The sequence below is a fragment of the Octopus sinensis genome, linkage group LG1 (assembly GCF_006345805.1).
Source record: "Octopus sinensis linkage group LG1, ASM634580v1, whole genome shotgun sequence".
In the NCBI taxonomy this organism is placed as follows: Eukaryota; Metazoa; Mollusca; class Cephalopoda; order Octopoda; family Octopodidae; genus Octopus; species Octopus sinensis.
Genome location: NC_042997.1, coordinates 110,502,324 through 110,520,874, shown reverse-complemented (window position 1 = coordinate 110,520,874; position 18,551 = coordinate 110,502,324). Strand labels below are relative to the sequence as shown.

The following is an 18,551-nucleotide window of genomic DNA, read 5'->3' as shown; positions in this document are numbered from 1 at the left end:
TTACATGGCACCAGCACCATTGCTTTTTATGTAGCATCAACCCCGGTGCTTTTTATGAATACAAACATTAAATGATGATCAGGAAGAGGAGGATAATCCTATTTCTAAGATGGTTTGATGTGCTTTTAGAAAGATTTGGCTGTTATTTCTTCTACATCAAGTGGCCATGTGTGTATGTTTGTGCCCCCTCGTCTTAACATTGTGTGCTTGCTGTAAAAGAGTATCACTGTCATATAAGCAGTGTCGTTCATTTCCAATATTCTATGGAAACGAGTCTGGTTATGGGGAAAGATCACCTCACTTGGAAACAGGTGAGGGTTGGTGACAGAAAGAGCATCCAACTGTAGGAAATCTGTCCCTGAATATATTCCAACCAATTTATGCAAGCATGGAATGGTTAAAATGAGGATAATGATACCATTTCCTTGATATGACCTCACTGCTTTGAATTCCATTCATTTTTGCTTTTGAAACTCTTCAATAAATTAGACAACTAACGATTGGTTGATTGATTTTCTTTGTATTGTTTACAGTTGTGCCAAAAGCAATGTCAAGAAAGTTTCTCTGGAACTTGGTGGCAAATCTCCTCTCATTATATTTGCAGATTGTGATATGGACAAAGCGGTCAGAATGGTAAATATTGTTTGATTTTATAAACGCTTCTGTCTCTGATCTCAATCTTTTTGTCTCTTTTGGCAATGCTTTGGCATTCCAGAATGGTCAACCATTGCTTTCTTGTTTTTCTTTCTACATCTCATTCTTTCTTTTTTTCCTTCCTTCCTCTTTTCTTTCTTTTTCTTCCCCCCTCTCTCTCTCTCTGCAAATTTACTTTTCACTGAATTTGTGCACATTAATCAATTGACTGGCCATTAAATTCAATCCCAACTGCAGTTGTTGTGTTTAGCCCTAGGTCACTCATGATCATGCAAAATTATAATTGAGTAAAAACATTACAGCTCTGGCCATCCCAACATCTTAGAGTTATATGAAAATGTATTCTCAAATATATTCATTCCACTTTTTGACAGCAGTAGGGTGAGAACTGAGGAAAATTCAGCTATTATTTCTTATTTCTTTACTACCTACAAGGGGCTAAACATAGAGGGGACAAACAAGGACAGACAATGGGTTTAAGTTGATTACATTGACCCCAGTGCGTAACTGGTACTTAATTTATCGGCCCCGAAAAGATGAAAGGCAAAGTCAACCTCAGCGGAAGTTGAACTCAGAACGTAGCGGCAGACGAAATACTGCTAAGCATTTCGCCTGGCATACTAACATTTCTGCCAGCTCTCCCCCGCCTTTATACAGCTAGTATTTCTACCAGATTGATTCCCCACCTAGAGGTCCCCTTACAGACTTGACCTTATGATAGTAATGTCTATGGAATGTGATGACAAATCACAGTTCTTGCTTCAGTCAGCCTTTCTAGAAGTACCAGAATCTTACTCAACCCTAATTCCATTTTCTATTATACCACAAAAAATTGGTCTGGCAGCATGGTTAAGAAGCTTGCTTTATAACCACGTGGTCACTGTGTGACACCTCGGGCAAGTGTCTTTTACTATAGTCCCTGGCCAACCAATGCCTTTTGAGTGGATCTAGTAGATGGAAACTGTGAGGAAGCCCTTTGTGTTTGTCCCCCACCATTATTTGACAACCAATGTTGGTTTGTTTATATGCCCAGTAACTTAGTGTTTCAGCAAAAGTAACTGATAGAATAAGCACCGCACTTAAAAATAAGTCCTGGGGTCAATTTGTATGACTGAAAACTCTTTAAGGTGGTGCTCCAGCATGGCCACAATCCAATGGCTGAAACAAGTAAATGTTTTATTGTTATTCTACCACATAATTGACTTCATTCTTTCATTTTTTTTCAGGGATGTGGCAGCGTGTTCTTTAACAAAGGAGAGAACTGCATCGCAGCTGGACGGTTATTCGTTGAAGAATCCATCCATGACGAATTTGTTGAGCGTGTGGTAAGTCTTGGTTTTGTTTGTTCTCTGCATGAAAGAACTCTGGTGTTGAGTTTCTTCTGCAATTATAAGGTCTCCCTGACATTACATGGCACAGACCCAGTCACACTTTTTCTACACATGTACATTGGCACATGTATTCTCACATGTAAACCATTTTGAATCTATTAATGTGGTACGTGGGGCAAGTGTCTTCTACTAAAACAGTGAACAGACCATAACCTTGGGAATGCATTTTGGTGGATGGAAATTGAAACAAGCTCTTTATATACAGTTCTATATTTAAGAGATGAGGAATTATTTACATTTGAAGGATATTTGTCCTCATCTTGTTTGTTGTTAACATGCTTCGGCTGATATACTCTCCAGTCTTCATCAGGTGTCTTCGGGAAATTTCGAACCTGGGTTCTCATCTCTATGCCCATGGACATCTGGTGTAGTGGTTAAGAATGTGGGATTCTGAATTTGATTCCAGGCAGTGACCTGAATAATAATAATAATAATAATAATATCAAAAAAACCTTAGGAATGAGAACCCAGGTTCAAAATTTCCCCAAGACACCTGATGAAGGCTGGAGGGTATATCAGCCGAAACGTGTTAACAACAAACACGATGAGGACAAATACCCATCAAATGTAAATAATACACATAATTCCTCATCTCTTAAATATAGAAGTGAATAATAACATCAAAAATACCTTAGGAATGAGAACCCAGGTTCGAAATTTCTCCAAGACAACTGATGAAAGCTGGAAGGTACGTCAGCTGAAACGTTGTGTTAACAACAAACAAGATGAGGACAAATATCACTCAAATGTAAATAAGCTCTTTATATATCATCTTTTCTTACTATCTTCACCTGTGGCACATTGACACAAGGTAGATGCTTCCAGAGTATGAATCTGTGTTATAGGATACACCTTGTGTTGGTTTCATCAGCCATACTCCCTCATACTGGCTTAGGGCATCTTGGAAGAGGGTACACACACACGATAGAAGTAAATAAACACTCCATAAAACGTTGTTTCATGTTTTACTTGAAAAGGTTTATATTTTTTATTAATGGACATATTTATGTTTCAGGTTCTATATGTAACTTTTTAATCATGCCATGTACAAAAAAAGCTTTGGAACTGTCCAAAATTCAAAGAGGCCCTATTGCGGGTCAATCTGAAAGTGGACTAGGTCAGTGTAAAATCAGAGAAAACCTTGGGATCCCATTTTCTACAGTCAATAGAGTGATTGTGCAATTCACCGAGAGGGGAAGGAGTCTATATCACCTTACCCAGGTCAACTAGGGCCTTTGCTTTGTGAAGTGTGGAGGATAATCCTCATTGCAAGGCCTCTAACAAAGCAGATCAAGTTGATGCTAGTCCCAGAACAGCTCCCAGGTATCTCCACAATCTTGGCTACTATAGCAGAGCAGCAAGGAGAGAGCCATTTCTTGAACCAGCCAATATCAAGTGAAGAAAAGGATGGGCCAGTGAGATGATGGAGTGGCTGCTAGCATTTTGGGATGCTATCATATTGTCTGATGAGTCCAGATTTGCTGTATTTTCTGACAGTGGCCAAGTGTGGGTCTGAAAACTCTGTGATCAAGAATTTGACACGAAAAGATTGCTGCTAACAACGAAACAAGGCAGCTATTCTGTGATGGTCTGGGGAGCAATTTGGAGCAATGGTCAATCAGAGAAAGAAATAAAGAAGTTCAAATTTAGTGCACACCTCAGATCACCTTCTATTTGTGGTGCCAACTAAATTTTGTTCAGGAATTCCTCGTACACCCTGTATAAATGTAAAATTCATTCATTCACCCATCCTTATATACACTCTCTCACTCTTGCATACTGTCAATGTCACTTTCACTCTCTTTCTCACACACACACAATCATATACTTCATGTTGTTCAAAGACAAATTCCTTTTCCCTTTTGGTTCTCTTCTCTCCTTTTGTCTCAACCACCTCCCTCTCTACTCCTTCTCATCCCTTCTCTCTCTCATTATCTTTACTCTTCCACAGATAGCAGAAATAAAGAAAATGAAGATTGGCAACCCATTAGACCGTTCTGTGGACCATGGGCCCCAGAACCATAAATCTCATTTGGACAAATTACTTGAATATTGTGAGATTGGAATAAAAGAGGGAGCCACACTTGTTTATGGAGGAAAACGTGTTGACTGTCCCGGTAATGTCATCTTCTTCATCTTCTAATGTCCCTGTTCAATACTGATATGGGGTCGGATGGTTTGACAGGATGTGATGGATTCAAGGACTACATCATGCTCCAGTTTTGTTCTCATTTGAACCTAATTCCCAGTTTAAATGCTAAAGGGTTAAAATGGTTTTTAACAACAGAAAAGAAAGGTTTACAGGGATGTTGTAGAAAAGGGGATTTCACAGAGATATTGCAGGAAAGGAAAGTCCAGAGGAATACTATTGGAAAGATCATGCATACTGAAGTACTAGGGTCACTTTAAGAATTGTTTCTCTATTGTATATCTTAACCCTTTTGTTACTATATTTCTGTTGAAATGCTCATGTAGCATATTTGGGTCTGATATGGCCAGTTTAAATGCTAAAGGATTAAACCATTTCTCTGAACATGTCGTTAATGCTAAACCCTGCTCATCCCCTGAGCAATCATCTTGTTGCCCATTTAAATGTCTAAAGAGAGAAACCAGAATTTTAGAGAATTCAAATAAACTTGAATTTTTTATAACGGAAATATTTCTGTTTGCCTGCAGGCTTTTTTATGATGCCAACGGTCTTCACAAATGTCTCAGATGATAACTTTATTGCCAAAGAAGAATCATTTGGTCCAGTAATGGTGATCTCAAAGTTTACAGATGGGTAAGTCTGGGATTTCTAATTAAGTATATGTGCGTGTGTGGATATGTGTGTATATATGTGTGTCTCTCCTTGTCTTGACATTACATGATAACTAAGAGAGCCTTGTCGTTGTAGAAGCCTTGTCATTCATTTCCAGTCTTCAGTGCAAACATGTCCAACCAAGGACAAATCTTATTTGCTTGGAAGCAAATGAGGGTTGGCAACAGCAAGGGCATCCAGCTATAGAAAATCTGTCTCAGTGAATTCCATCTGACCCATGCAAGTAAAGCAAAATGAACAGGAGTGGCTGTGTGGTAAGTAGCTTGCTTACTAAGCACATGGTTCTGAGTTCAGTCCCACTGCGTGGCACTTTCGGCAAGTGTCTTCTACTGTAGTCTCGGGCCGACCAAAGCCTTGTGAGTAAATTTGGTAGACAGAAACTGAAAGAAGCCTGTCGTGTATATGTGTGTGTGTCTATGTTTGTGCCCCCAACATCGCTTGACAACCGATGTTGGTGTGTTTAAGTCCCTGTAACTTAGCGGTTCGGCAAAAGAGACTGATAGAATAAGTACTAGGCTTACAAAGAATAGGTCCTGGGGTCAATTTGCTTGACTTAAGGTGGTGCTCCAGCATGGCTGCAGTCAAACAAGTGAAAGAGTAAAGTTAAACAATGATGAAATGTCAGGGAGCTTCCTCTCCAAGAAGCATTGGATTTTGCTGTTTTTGATGAAGCTCTTTTTTATACAGATACGTGAAACTGAACCAATATCTCAGTTATATCTCAATAGTTCTAGGCAAAACCATGGCTCACAATTATTTGAGACTACCCCTCCTCCTTTTTTTTTTGTTATAATGGTATTTACAGGTTTCTCTCATCTATATTCAATATACTTTATGAGAGGTCTATTCAAAGAGTATCGGAACTGTTGCTATGGTAACAGTGATGAAGTATGCAATATGAAGCTGCTTGGCACAGATGGACTTTGACCTCTGTCACACATAATTACTCAGTTATAATGTTCTTAAGAAGTGAAGTGTGTCACATGCGTCTGTGGTGAGTGGCATTTGTGGGTATTTATTTTTTGGAAAAAGGAAAAAGTTGCAAGAGATGAGATCTGGGGAATGTTGTGCTTGGTGGAAAACTGCTGCACAAGTTGCACTGAATGGGTATGGTGCAGTTGCCACTCACAGGACACATGCATTGTCCACATTCTAGGCGTATTACTGCCAAATATTGCTGTAAATGGTGAGCAAGAACGTTCGTTTAATGTCTGCCTTCCATGCTGGCATGCGTGTGACAGTTTCACAAGAGCTGGCCAGGCAGAAGCCTGCACCAGACTTCTGTGACTGTTTTGGCAGGATTTTTACAGCTGGATGCCCTTCCAAACGCCAACCACTCAGCAGAGTGGACTGGGTGCTTCTAAGTGGCACCTGCACTGACAGGGTCCCTAAGTACATTGCAAGACATAGACAGAAAAGAAAACAATGATTAAGCTTCCAAGGTTGTTGTTCTTGATGTTAAAGCTCTTTCCTTGCTTTCCAAATGAAATAGTCTTTGAAACAATGTGTTCTTCCAAAGCAAAAGTCTTGTTCTATTGTACTTTCTTTGAAAAGTTGAAGATATTACAAACTGTTGATAAATATGACAATGGTGATGATGATGGTTTCAGGTTTTGGCAAAAGGCCAGCAGTTTTGAAGGAAGGAAGCGGATTAACTGGTGCCATTGATTCCAGTTCTTAACTTTATTTTATCAGCCCTGAAAGTGTGTGTGTGTGTGTGTGTGAGTAGATTGATGGTGATTAGCTAATTGATATTGATTCCCTGCAAGAATCCTAATTACTGTAATTAAAAATATTCTTGGCATGCTGAGTAGTTAAAGAGTTTGCTTTCCCAACCATATGGTTCCAGATTCAGTCCCACTGTGTGACATCTTGGTCAAGTGTCATCTATTATAGCCTCAGGCTGACTAAAGCCATGTGAGTGGATTTGGTAAATGGAAACTGGAAGAAGCCTGTTGTATGTGTGTGTAAAGAATAAATACTGGTACCTTGTAGAAATTACTTGTGTTGGCACCACATAAAAAAAAGCACTGGTGCTAGTGTCACATAAAAAGCACCGAGTACACTCCATAAAGTGGTTGGCATTAGGAAGGGCATCCAGCTGTAGAAACCATGCCAAAACAGATGATGGAACCGGGTGTGGCTCTAAGCCTTGCAAGCTCTTGTCAAACTGTCCAGCCTGTGATGGTGATGATACGTGTCTGTGAACACCCTCATAAGTGAACATTGCTGTCATACTAATGGTGTTGTTCAAGGAAGGCGGCGAGCTGGCAGAAATGTTAGCACGCCGGGTGAAATGCGTAGCCGTATTTCGTCTGCTGTTGCGTACTGAGTTCAAATTCCACCGAGGTCGACTTTGCTTTTCATCCTTTTGGGATCAATAAATTAAGTACCAGTTACGTACTGGGCTTGATGTTATCGACTTAATCCGTTTGTCTGTCCTTGTTTGTCCCCTCTGTGTTTAGCTGCTTGTGGGTAGTAAAGAAATAGGTGTTGTTCAAGTGCTGTTGGTTATTTCCAGTCTTCTTTGATAAAATACTACTTTGCTTGGAAATAGGTGAGGGTTGGCTTCTGGAAGGGCATCCAGCTGTAGAAAATCTGTCTCAACAAATTCCATTTGATTCCTACAAACATGGAGAACTGGACATAAAACGATGATGATTATAACAATAACAATGATTTGTGTCTTTCAATTCACTTTCAATATCACACTTATGAAATCTGATTTACATCAACATCAAATAAAAATCAAATGGAAATTGTAGTTGTGATACCTGTGCTGGTGGCACGTAAAAAGCACCAACCAAACGTCGCCAATGTCAGCGCCGCCTTGACTGGCTTCCGTTCCAGTGGCATGTAAAAAGCACCAACTAATCGTGGCTGTTGCCAGCCTCCCCTGGCACCTGTGCTAGTGGCACGTAAAAGGCACCCACTACACTCATGGAGTGGTTGGTGTTAGGAAGGACATCCAGCTGTAGAAACATTGCCAGATCAGACTGGAGCCTGGTGCAACCTCCTGGCTTCCCAAACCCTGGTCGAACCATCCAACCCATGCTTGCATGGAAAATGGATGTTAAACGATGATGATGATGATGATGAATTCCATGGGATTCCATCATCTCATCTTTTAATATCCTTCAAAACTTTTTTTTTCAGAGATATTGAAAATGTATTACGAAGAGCTAATAACACAGAATATGGCTTGGCATCTGGTGTTTTTACCAAAGACATCAACAAAGCATTAACCGTAGCAGACAGTCTTCAGGCTGGTACCGTGTTTGTGAATACATACAACAAAACTGACGTCGCTGCTCCCTTTGGCGGATTTAAACAATCTGGTTTCGGCAAAGATCTAGGTGAGTGTTGAGTTTGTCTATAAACAATGCCTTTTATATTTCAGAGGTGTATTTTGTCAGGCTGAGAATTTGATCCGAGACAGCATGGAAGGCACATATTAGCCATTCAAAATTGCACAAACAATGTTAACTTCACTTTCAAACAGCAAGTTTGTCCTAAAACTAGTCTCAGGCAGGCTGGTAGCACAAGAGTTACCATAGATGTTTTCTTTGTCTAGAGTCAGAGGCCCAAAGGCTTTGGTGGTAAGCATAGCCCTTGTATTTAGTGTGGAAATCTCGTGGACATCATTCTATGAAACACTGACAAACACTCAATCTTCTTATTTCCTTCAGGTGAAGCTGCTTTGAATGAATATCTGAAGATAAAGACTGTGACTGTGGAATATTAAATACAATCAAAGTAAGAAGTGGTTTTGACTTTGGTCTCTTACTAATGTGGTGTGTAAATAATGTGGAAAGTCACCAATTTAGTGTGGGTGGTCACTAATTTTGAAATATGCAAGTGTTCTGAATGTCAGAAGGGATGTTTGTAAACGAAACATTGTGACTTTATTTGGATTGTAATGAGAGCTTACAAGTGATGAGCAAAGCAGGTGTATATATATATATGTAAGTGGTCTAAGGGGTCAGAAGGGAGGCCATAAAACTTACTATTTCACAAATGGTTTAGAAGCTGTGGCGCTAACATGGTAAGAAATACAGACAGACAGTTTCCATCTTAGAAAAAACGATGTGTTCCCTGTTGAATCTATCTGCTGACTGTTGTTAAAACATGCGCCAACCAAGAGGGCAGATAACTGCACTTTGGTATTCCTATGTGCCTCTCTGATTGTCTGAAGTTGCCTTAGCATGACTGTGCTATATTCCATGGCAACAAAATAGAGTTTAATACAGTTCTATATTTAAGAGATGAGGAATTGTGTACATTATTTACATTAGACAGGTATTTGTCCTCATCTTGTTTGTTAACATGTTTCGGCTGATATACCCTCCAGCCTTCATCAGGTGTCTTGGGGAAATTTCGAACCTGGGTTCTCATTCCTAAGGTATTTTTTGATATTATTATTATTATCATTCAGGTCATTGGCTGGAATCTAACTCGGAATCTTGGGGTTAGTAGCCTGCGCTCTTAACCATTACGCCATATGGCGTAGTGGTTAAGAGCAACCCTGAAGAGTTGTGGGACAAATTGTTACAATTTCATGCTACCATAAGAAGTTTCATTCCATATTAGTAAGAGGAAGTATATTTTGTGTGTGTGTGTACAAACACAAAGTGAGAGAGATCAATAGAAATATAGTGAAATAGAGGGAAAGAAATGGATATATAGATATACATATTGAGATAGGTTTTGAGAGAGAAGTAGCAGAGAGTGTGTGTGTGTGTGTAGTAGATAAAATGTAGTTATCGTTTTTTTTTCTTTTCCCTATAGGTACAAGGTGAAAAATGGAGAAAAAGAGAATGAACATCAAAAGAAACTGATTTTTTTTGTTTAGTTTAGTGAAAATACTATAGCAACTGTTTGCAATAAGTTGATACATAAAATAGTTTGCAAGAAACTGATAAGCAAAATAGAAATTATGTGAGAAATATTGGTTTCAGTAAAAAGACTATAAAAGATACAAGTAATCTACAACTATATATATATATATATTATATATATATATATATATAAATTATAAAAACACCTTTTATCAATTCAAAATGAACAATTAAATTACACCATCTAGAAAATTACATAATAGAAATATTAAAAATAAAATAACAATAATATACTCATGATTAAGTAAATTGGAAAATAATAATAAAAACGTATATATTTTTTATTACTATTTTGCAATTTACTTAATCATCAGTATATTATTGTTATTTTATTTTTAATGTTTCTATTATATGTAATTTTCTAGATGATGTAATTTATTTAATTGTTCATTTTGAATTGATAAAAGGTGTTTTTTTCTAACTTATATATATATATTGTGAAATTTGATTTAGTATTTCTAAATTGAATTTTTCCCTGCAAGTTAGGAATAATATTCCCTCAAATTATTATTATTATATATATAATATATATATATATATATATATGTTTACTGTTCCATTATGGTAAGGTCACCCAAAAATTACTCCATGCAGTGAGAGATAAATATCATTTAATGTATACATTATAAAGGTATGTGCTATTAATAGATTCTTGCTGTGAAGACCCGTGTTTTTATAATGCTCCTTGTGTCTCCAAGCCATCATCAGGCTGAAGATTGTTTGGAGACACATGGACTGTTATAAAAGACCTGCCTAGACACAGGTCTCCTCGGCAAGAAACTATCAGTGGTTATCTTTAAACTGTGTACATTAAATGATCCAAACTCATTATATTTGATGGCATATTAGAGGAGGTCAGTGTATATTCAGGAAAAGCAGTTTTTAATGCATTAAAGCATGTAGTTTAGCTCCAGCATTACATGTAGGACCTGCAGTGATATTTTTAAGACGCTTTGGTGGGGGAGGGTGTATATGCCATGAAATATGATATACATAATGTAAGGTAGAAAATTAATGAATATTTGAATATCTTTTGGCGAAATACAAAGATTGCAACTCAAAAAAATAAATTTTCTGCTCAGTATCTCTGCCTTCAATTATTTCTTACATTAAATGAAGTTTTAATTGTCTAGCTGACAGCTAATAATCCTTTTTCTCTTTAGATTTTGCTTACAATCCTATTTAAGACCAGCACTAGTGCTAGCATATACAGCTGCGTGCATGTGCACATACACGCGAGTACTGTCCAAGTCTCTGATCAATCACATACAACTAGCTGGCATTCAATTGGCGTATCAAGTTTCGGGCATTTTGATTGGGTTTTGGGTAGAAAATTCACAAAAAAAGTCACTTTTATTGATTTTTTTAATGGCTTTGCGGGGTGACTGGAGATATGTAAAGATGTGCATGACCACCCTTGGACGGTTTTGAATGACCATAAAAAGTGTGAGCCCTCTAGCTGAAAAATTGTCTGTGTGCGCGTGTCCTTTATACAAATCCACAGACATTTTGCAGTTTATATATATAGAGAGATCTTCATGTACACTTGGGCATCATATGGTCACACATTATGAAAAAAATCTATTGTAGCATGGATGGTTCTGAAATAAAACAAGATGTCTTAAGATGGCAAAATATTGCTGGTGGTCAGAGTTTATTGTCACCAGGAAAGGGTTTGGTGGATCCTTGTTTATACTAAGTCCTTCCTTGGTGAAGAATGCACTATTCAACACGGATTAGTGAATAGTGATTTCAGACAAAGAATTAGACAGTCAAAGACAATCTGGGGAAGCAAGGAAAGGAAGCTAAAAGAGCCCTTATTTGGTTGGGAGTTTGGAGATATTCCTGCAGATGTTTTTAACAACAGAGAGGGGGAAATGAAGACTTTGACAGCAGACAACTGAGAGTTCCTTGAAAAAAGAAAAAAAATCTAAGATTTGTTGATCAAATTTTTAGCTAGTGCAAGGTTCTAGTGCGACTAATGGTGAAATGAGATTGGTAGAGAGTGCCATAAAAGCCAAGAGACTGTCTTGGAAAAACTGAGAGGAAGGTAGAAGCAGAGGGTATTCATCTTCATCATCATCATTTAACGTCCGCTTTCCATGCTAGCATGGGTTGGACGATTTTGACTGAGGGCTGGCGAACCAGATGGCTGCACCAGGCTCCAATCTTGATCTGGCAGTGTTTCTACAGATGGATGCCCTTCCTAACGCCAACCACTCCGAGAGTGTAGTGGGTGCTTTTTACGTGTCACTGGCACAGGGGCCAGTCAGGCAGTACTGGCAACGACCTTGCCCGAATCCTTTTACACATGCCACCGGCACAGGTGCCAGTAAGGCGACGGTAACGATCACGCTCGAATGGTGCCCTTTTACGTGCCACTGGCATGGAAGCCAGTGGCTGCTCTGGCAACGATCACGCTCGGATGGTGCTCTTGGCACACTACTAGCATGGGCACAAGTGCCAGTAAGGCGACTCTGGTAACGATCACGTTCGAAGTGCCACTGGCATGGAAGCCAGTTAGCCGCTCTGTCAATGATCACACTCGTATGGTGCCCTTTGCACCCTGCTAGTACAGATGCCAGTAATGAGTAGAAAGGAAGTTAGGTTCCAGATATACTGAGAAGGGAAGCAGACAGTAAGGGAAAAGGTGCCAGAGAAAATCGTGACATCTTTGGAGAGAATTGTGTTTAGAATGACAAAAGATGTCCTGGTTTTTACTGTTGCTGAATGAAGGCACATGGCTTAGGGGTTAGAGTACTTGGTTTGTGATTGTAAGATCATGAGTTTAGTTCCAGGACATCATATTGTGTCCTTCAGCAAGACACTTTATTTCACATTGCTCCAGTTCATTCAGCTGGCAAAAATTAGTTGTACCTGTAATTTAATGGGCTAAACTTGTCACATTCTGTGTCGTGCTGAATCTCCCTGAGAACTACATTAAGGATATGCATGTCTGTGGAGTACTCAGCCACTTGTATTTTAATTTCACAAGCAGGCTGTTCCATTGATTGGACCGATGGAAACCCTCATTGTCATAATCAATGGAATGCCAGTTTACTGTTGCCAAAAAGAAAGCAGTTTGGAAATCCTACTCTGAGAATTATGGAATGAGAAAAAAAACCCCACTTCTATCCCAAGTAAAGCCAAAAGAGGAACCAGTCATCCAAGTTGATAGCTGGGTGGTAGATAGAACAATGAAAGACAGAAAAGTAGGTGAGATGTTGAAGTGAGGGTCATGTGCTAGTCACAGATTTTACAGATTTTATAGGAAGCTGTCATGGCCAATGACTAGCATAGGAGTACAAAAGTCAGCTACAAGGAAATTCTAGGGGCATCAGATTGATGAACCAGGTTGTGAAGTCACTGGTAGGGTTATAACTCAACTGATTAAGAGGAGAATTAAACTGAGATGAGAGACAGAAGAAAGGAGGAACCCTTAATGCCTTTCTAGTGACACAACAGCAGGAAAAGTACTTTGTTAGAAGTAAGCCACTGTACCTGTAGTGCGATGGAGGAAAAGGACAACAGAAAAAGAAGCAAACAGGAGAAAGAAATACAAAAGGCCTTACCAGTTGACCTCGGCGAAATAAGCGGTCACTCTCATGAATTAAACACGTCTTGTCTCTCTGCTCGAACTGGCCACAGGTGCTTTCTGCTCACGCATGCCCCTGTGACTCTTCCGCCGGCCCCTGCAGTCTTCACTTCCCTTTTACCTTATCCACCATCCTCTCCACCAACACCACATAGCTCATCACAGCCCATAACACTTCTAACACCACTGTACCTAACACTTGTTGATCTAAAGAAAGCTTTTTTTCTACTCTATAATCTGGTGGTCACTAAAGGAACTGAGAGCAGCTGATCCTTTTGAGGGTCACACAAACCATGTAGAGGAGGTACAATCAGCAATAAATACATCTACTTCAATTACTGTTTGGTGTTTTGTTTAAATTGGCATCTTATTTGAGAAATTTAACATACAGCCCCTTTGTCCTAATTTCCAGGTTATAACAGAGGAATTACTTAAGATTGGATGTCCATGGGAACTCCTTTTTACTGATGACCTTGTTCTTAAAGCTGAATCTGTCAAAAATTTGGAGAAGAAATTCCAGACGTAGATTTTGCCAAGTTTACTTTGAGGCTTCTCAAAGGTTTTGCTTCTATTGTGGTAGGAAAGAAATGGTCATGCTTAGCATACATAAAAGAAATTCTAAACATTGTAAACTATGAGCACACATCTGTGGAGAATGAGAAGATAAATAAATGTATTAAGCCATAGGAGTGTCAATGAAATAGATTGGGTTCACTGCCCAGGCAACTCCCAAGGAGCTATTGATGACTTTTGTTAATTGACCTAATTAGTGCAGGAGTGGCTGTGTGGTAAGTAGCTTGCTTACCAACCACATGGTTAAGGGTTCAGTCCCACTGCATGGCACCTTGGCTATAGTAGAAGTGTCTCCTACTATATCCGGGGGGGGGGGGCACCAAAGCCTTGTGAGTAGATTTGGTAAACGGAAACTGAAAGAAGTCCATTGTATATATATATATGTATATGTCGTCGTTTAACGTCTGCTTACCATGCTGGCATGGGTTGGGCAGTTTGACTAAGGACTGGTGAGCCAGATGGCTGCACCAGGCTCAATCTAATCTGGCAAAGTTTCTACAGCTGGATGCCCTTCCTAATGCCAACAACTTTGAGTGTAGTACACATTTATATGTGTGTGTGTGTGTTTGTGTTCCTATATTTGTCCCCCAACATCGCTTGACCACTGATGCTGTAACTTAGCAGTTCAACCAAAGAGGCTGATAGAATAAGTACTGGGCTTACAAAGAATAAGTCCTGGGGTCGATTTGTTTGACTAGAGGTGGTGCTCCAGCATGGCTGCAATCAAATGACTGAAACAAGTAAAAAAAAATAATTAGCAGGGCGAAAATATGTAAGTGCAGAATGTGTTGGAAAAAATTTGAGGAGCTATTTACCTCCAGTGGGAAACTCGTGTACAAAGTGTAATATTGCTACATGGTAGTGAGAAACAGGCTTTGATTGTAGAGGATTTGTGAAAACTAGGAAGAAATGACCTGCTGGATATATGATGTTAGTGAGCATGAATGATGAAGCACAAATGGGCCGAGAGAAAAATTGGGTATAAGAGGAATGAGGTGTGTGTTAGAGAGAAGATTGCAATTAGTTTGGGTGTGTAATATGGAAGGAGGATTGTTGTGTAAAAAATAGAAAAGGTTCTTTAAAGTGGAAGACATGGGATAAAGTGGTAAAGATTGATCTCAGGCAGTTGGATTTCATGAGATTTACAAAGCTGCAGCAGATTGCCTCGTCTTTGGCAGACTGGAAGGAAGAGTAATGAAGGAGGGTAAGAGGGTGATAAAAGGGAAAAAGAGAGAATAGAAAGAGAGGGAGGAGAGAGCTAAAGGGTGATGAGATTGAATGGAGACAGCGTATGTGGTCTGATGAAGGAAGATAGAATGATATGCATAAGATCTGGTCATCAAATCTAAGTAGAGATTTCAAACTTAAAATCTTCAAAGCCACAGTCGAAACAATTCTACTATATGGCTCAGAAACCTGGACGTTATCAAAGAAGCTTGAGAGGTGATTGGATTGAACCTACACTTGCCTCCTTATGTGTGCTCAAAATCTCTCGTGGAAGCGTGATCCAACCAAAGTACAAATATATGGGAAACTACCACCTGTATCATCTCTTGTGAAAGGTAGAAGAGTCCAGTTTGCTGGACATTGTTGTAGAGCTGAAAACGAGGTGATTTCTACTCTTCTCCTCTAGAAGCCATCTGCTCGCGATACCAGAGGGCATACACTCTCCTACCCTGATGTAATCTCCAGGGATACAGGCATCCAGCAACAGGACCTCCATAATGCTATGATGGACCGTGAGGTCTGATGTAACATAGTAAATTCCATTGTCTTGACCACAGTCAAACAATGATGATGAATAAATGTAAGCAGCGAGTGAGAGAGTGAGACATGGCAGAGATGGACGTCTGGGTGATAAGAGGAGGGAATAACGAGAGACGGCGTGAGGATTAGCAATAATAAATAGACTAAGAAAAAGGAATGAAATAACCTGAATTCTGGCTTCAACCTTTTCCACCACAAACCTCCTCCTAAACCGTAACAACCTACTTAACTTCATCCCCCAAAATATCTTACTCATGTTCAGATGATACAATTGTTCATTCTCCTTTCCTCGACCTTCCACTCTCATACTAAACATTCTCTGATTCCATAACAAGGTATCTCGAAAACATCCTCTCATTAGGCCAAACTGTTTTTGACTCCGTTAACAACACAAAGATATAAATATTAGCTTGGTGCATTGCAGCTTTTTTAAAATAAATTTTATTCAACAAAAACAATAACAACATTTAACAAAAAACATCTTTAAATGATTATTCCGGAGCATATTCACCATCTACTTCAATTACTGTTTGGCATTTTGTATAAATTGGTGTTTTATTAAAATTTTTTGTTGAATAATAAAATTTGTTGAAAAGACACCGCAACTGGCACAAGATGGACCGTTTGACAGGATCCAACAAGCCAAAAGACTGCATTGGGCCCCAGTGTCTGCTTTGGCAGAACATCAACAGTTGGGTGCCCTCTCGAATGCCAACCACTTTACAAAGTATACTGGGCACTTTTCTCATGGCACAGCACTAGTGAGGCTACCAAGTTTACTTTTATAATGCTTTAATATTCATGTATTTAAGCATTGTTTTGTCTATCCTCAATCATTATTTTCTAGTTCTAAGTAAGATTGTCATTAATCTCTTAGACTTACAGGCTCCCTTTTTTTATTTTAGAATGAATAAGGAGGAGAATGTGATTTAAGGGAGATCTGACTGCTATTTCTAGCTGGTTGAGAGATTGTGCACCAACCTAATGCTACTTAGACTGGAGAAGGATATAAATGGTGGTTTCCTGGAATGCAAGGGGAGGAATCTCTGGTGTGAGGTTCCCCAAGGTACAGCAGACCTTGCAAGGGAACGAGTCTCTGGTGTGAGGTTCCCCATCGTACAGCAGAACTCAAATATTGGAATTTAGCACGTGTTGTGATATCTCTTCATCTATAGATAATATTACTCGAATAGCGGTCTAGTATTGATGTGAATCTGCTCTTATCAGCTAAAGAAAACATTCTATTTACCATCGCAGATGGTAGACAGAATGGATCCACTTTGATAACATAGCAAAGATTCGTCCTTTTCAGGACCAGAAAATATTGCAGACCCTTTCAATTACTACTAACCCTCTACAAACCTCAACTGATCCACAATACATTATAAGTGAGCAGGGCCAGCAGTTGCCCAGAACGCCATGTGGTTTTTAGCCTACATTTTCAGTTTTTCTCCTTGTGAAAGTTTTTTAAAAATTATACTTGTAAGGGCACCAAAGTTCAGCTTGCCTAGGGTGCCAGCAAACCTAGGGCCGGCTCTGTAAGTGAGATACTGCTGCTGCAAACACGGACATCCCAGACTTAAAGAAAATAAATTGGGATACTGTCAATTATGATGACAAATGTTCTAGTTGATCTGATCAATGAAACAGCTTGCTCATGAAATTAACATACAAGTGGCTAATTACTCCACAGATGTCATCATCAACATCAAGTGGAGGCACAATGGTTCAGTGGTGAGGGCAGCAGACTCGCGGTCGGAGGATCGCAGTTTTGATTCCCAGACCGGGCGATGTGTGTGTTTATTGAGCAAAAACACTTAAAGCTCCACGAGGCTCCGGCAGAGGGTAGTGGCGATCCCTGTTGTACTCTTTCGCTCCAACTTTCTCTCACTCTTTCTTCCTATTTCTTCTCCCCGACTTCCTACGCAACCGCTGAGCCTGGATGTGCATTCATCCATCCGTCGATGCTCTTGGTGTCGGGGGTTGACCTGCTTTCTCTTCTGCGGATCTTATGAATAGCAAAGGACCACGTTTCAGACTTCTCCCACTAATGGGACGAAGACTGCTTCGCTTAACAAACAAACAAATCACCAACATCATTATCGTTAAACGTCCGCTTTCCATGCTAGCATGGGTTGGATGATTTGACTGAGGACTGGCGAACCAGATGACTGCACCAGGCTCCAATCTGATCTGGCAGAGTTTCTACAGCTGGATGCCCTTCCTGACGCCAACCACTCTGAGAATGTAGTGGGTGCTTTTATGTGCCACTGGCACGAGGGCAGTCAGGCAGTACTGGCAACGGCCACGCTCAAATGGTGTTTTTTATGTGCCAACTGCACAGGAGCCAGTCCAGTGGCACTGGCAACGACCTCGCTCAAATGTTTTTTTCACGTTCCACTGGCAAAAGTGTCAGTAAGGCGACACTGGTAACAATCACGCTTTTTACGGCATAGAAGCCAGTTAGCTGCTCTGGTAACGATCACGCTCAGATGGTACTCTTAGTGCTCCACTAGCACAGATGCCAGTCATCAAATTTGATTTTTATTTTGATTTCCCTTGCCTCAACAGGTCTTCGCAAGCAGACTTTAGTATCCAATGAAGGAAAGGTACACATAAGTGGGCTGGTTACACCCCTGGCATAGGCCGCAAGGTTATGGTCTCACTTGGCTTGTTGGGTCTTCTTAAGCACAGCATAATTCCAAAGGTCTCGATCACTAGTAATTGCCTCAGTGAGACCTAATATTTGAAGGTCATGCTTCACCACCTCATCCCAGGACTTCTTGGGTCTAATTCTTCCACAGGTTTCCTCAACCACAAGGGTGTGGCACTTTTTCACACAGCTATCCTCA

General features: G+C 39.8%; 1 protein-coding gene across 2 annotated transcripts in view; it reads left to right on the top strand.

The window, feature by feature from the left end:
• Window positions 1-9,946, top strand: part of LOC115216749 (cytosolic 10-formyltetrahydrofolate dehydrogenase) — a 74,743-nt gene extending 64,797 nt beyond the window's left edge. For both annotated transcript variants that reach the window (XM_029786303.2, XM_036503720.1), the window contains exons 19-25: window positions 534-633; window positions 1,881-1,979; window positions 3,997-4,162; window positions 4,722-4,827; window positions 8,023-8,222; window positions 8,556-8,622; window positions 9,655-9,946. In XM_029786303.2, coding sequence (XP_029642163.1) covers window positions 534-633; window positions 1,881-1,979; window positions 3,997-4,162; window positions 4,722-4,827; window positions 8,023-8,222; window positions 8,556-8,611 — 727 coding nt within the window. In that variant the 3' untranslated portion in view covers window positions 8,612-8,622; window positions 9,655-9,946. The remainder of the gene's footprint in view (window positions 1-533; window positions 634-1,880; window positions 1,980-3,996; window positions 4,163-4,721; window positions 4,828-8,022; window positions 8,223-8,555; window positions 8,623-9,654) is intronic.
• Window positions 9,947-18,551: the final 8,605 nt, after the last annotated feature.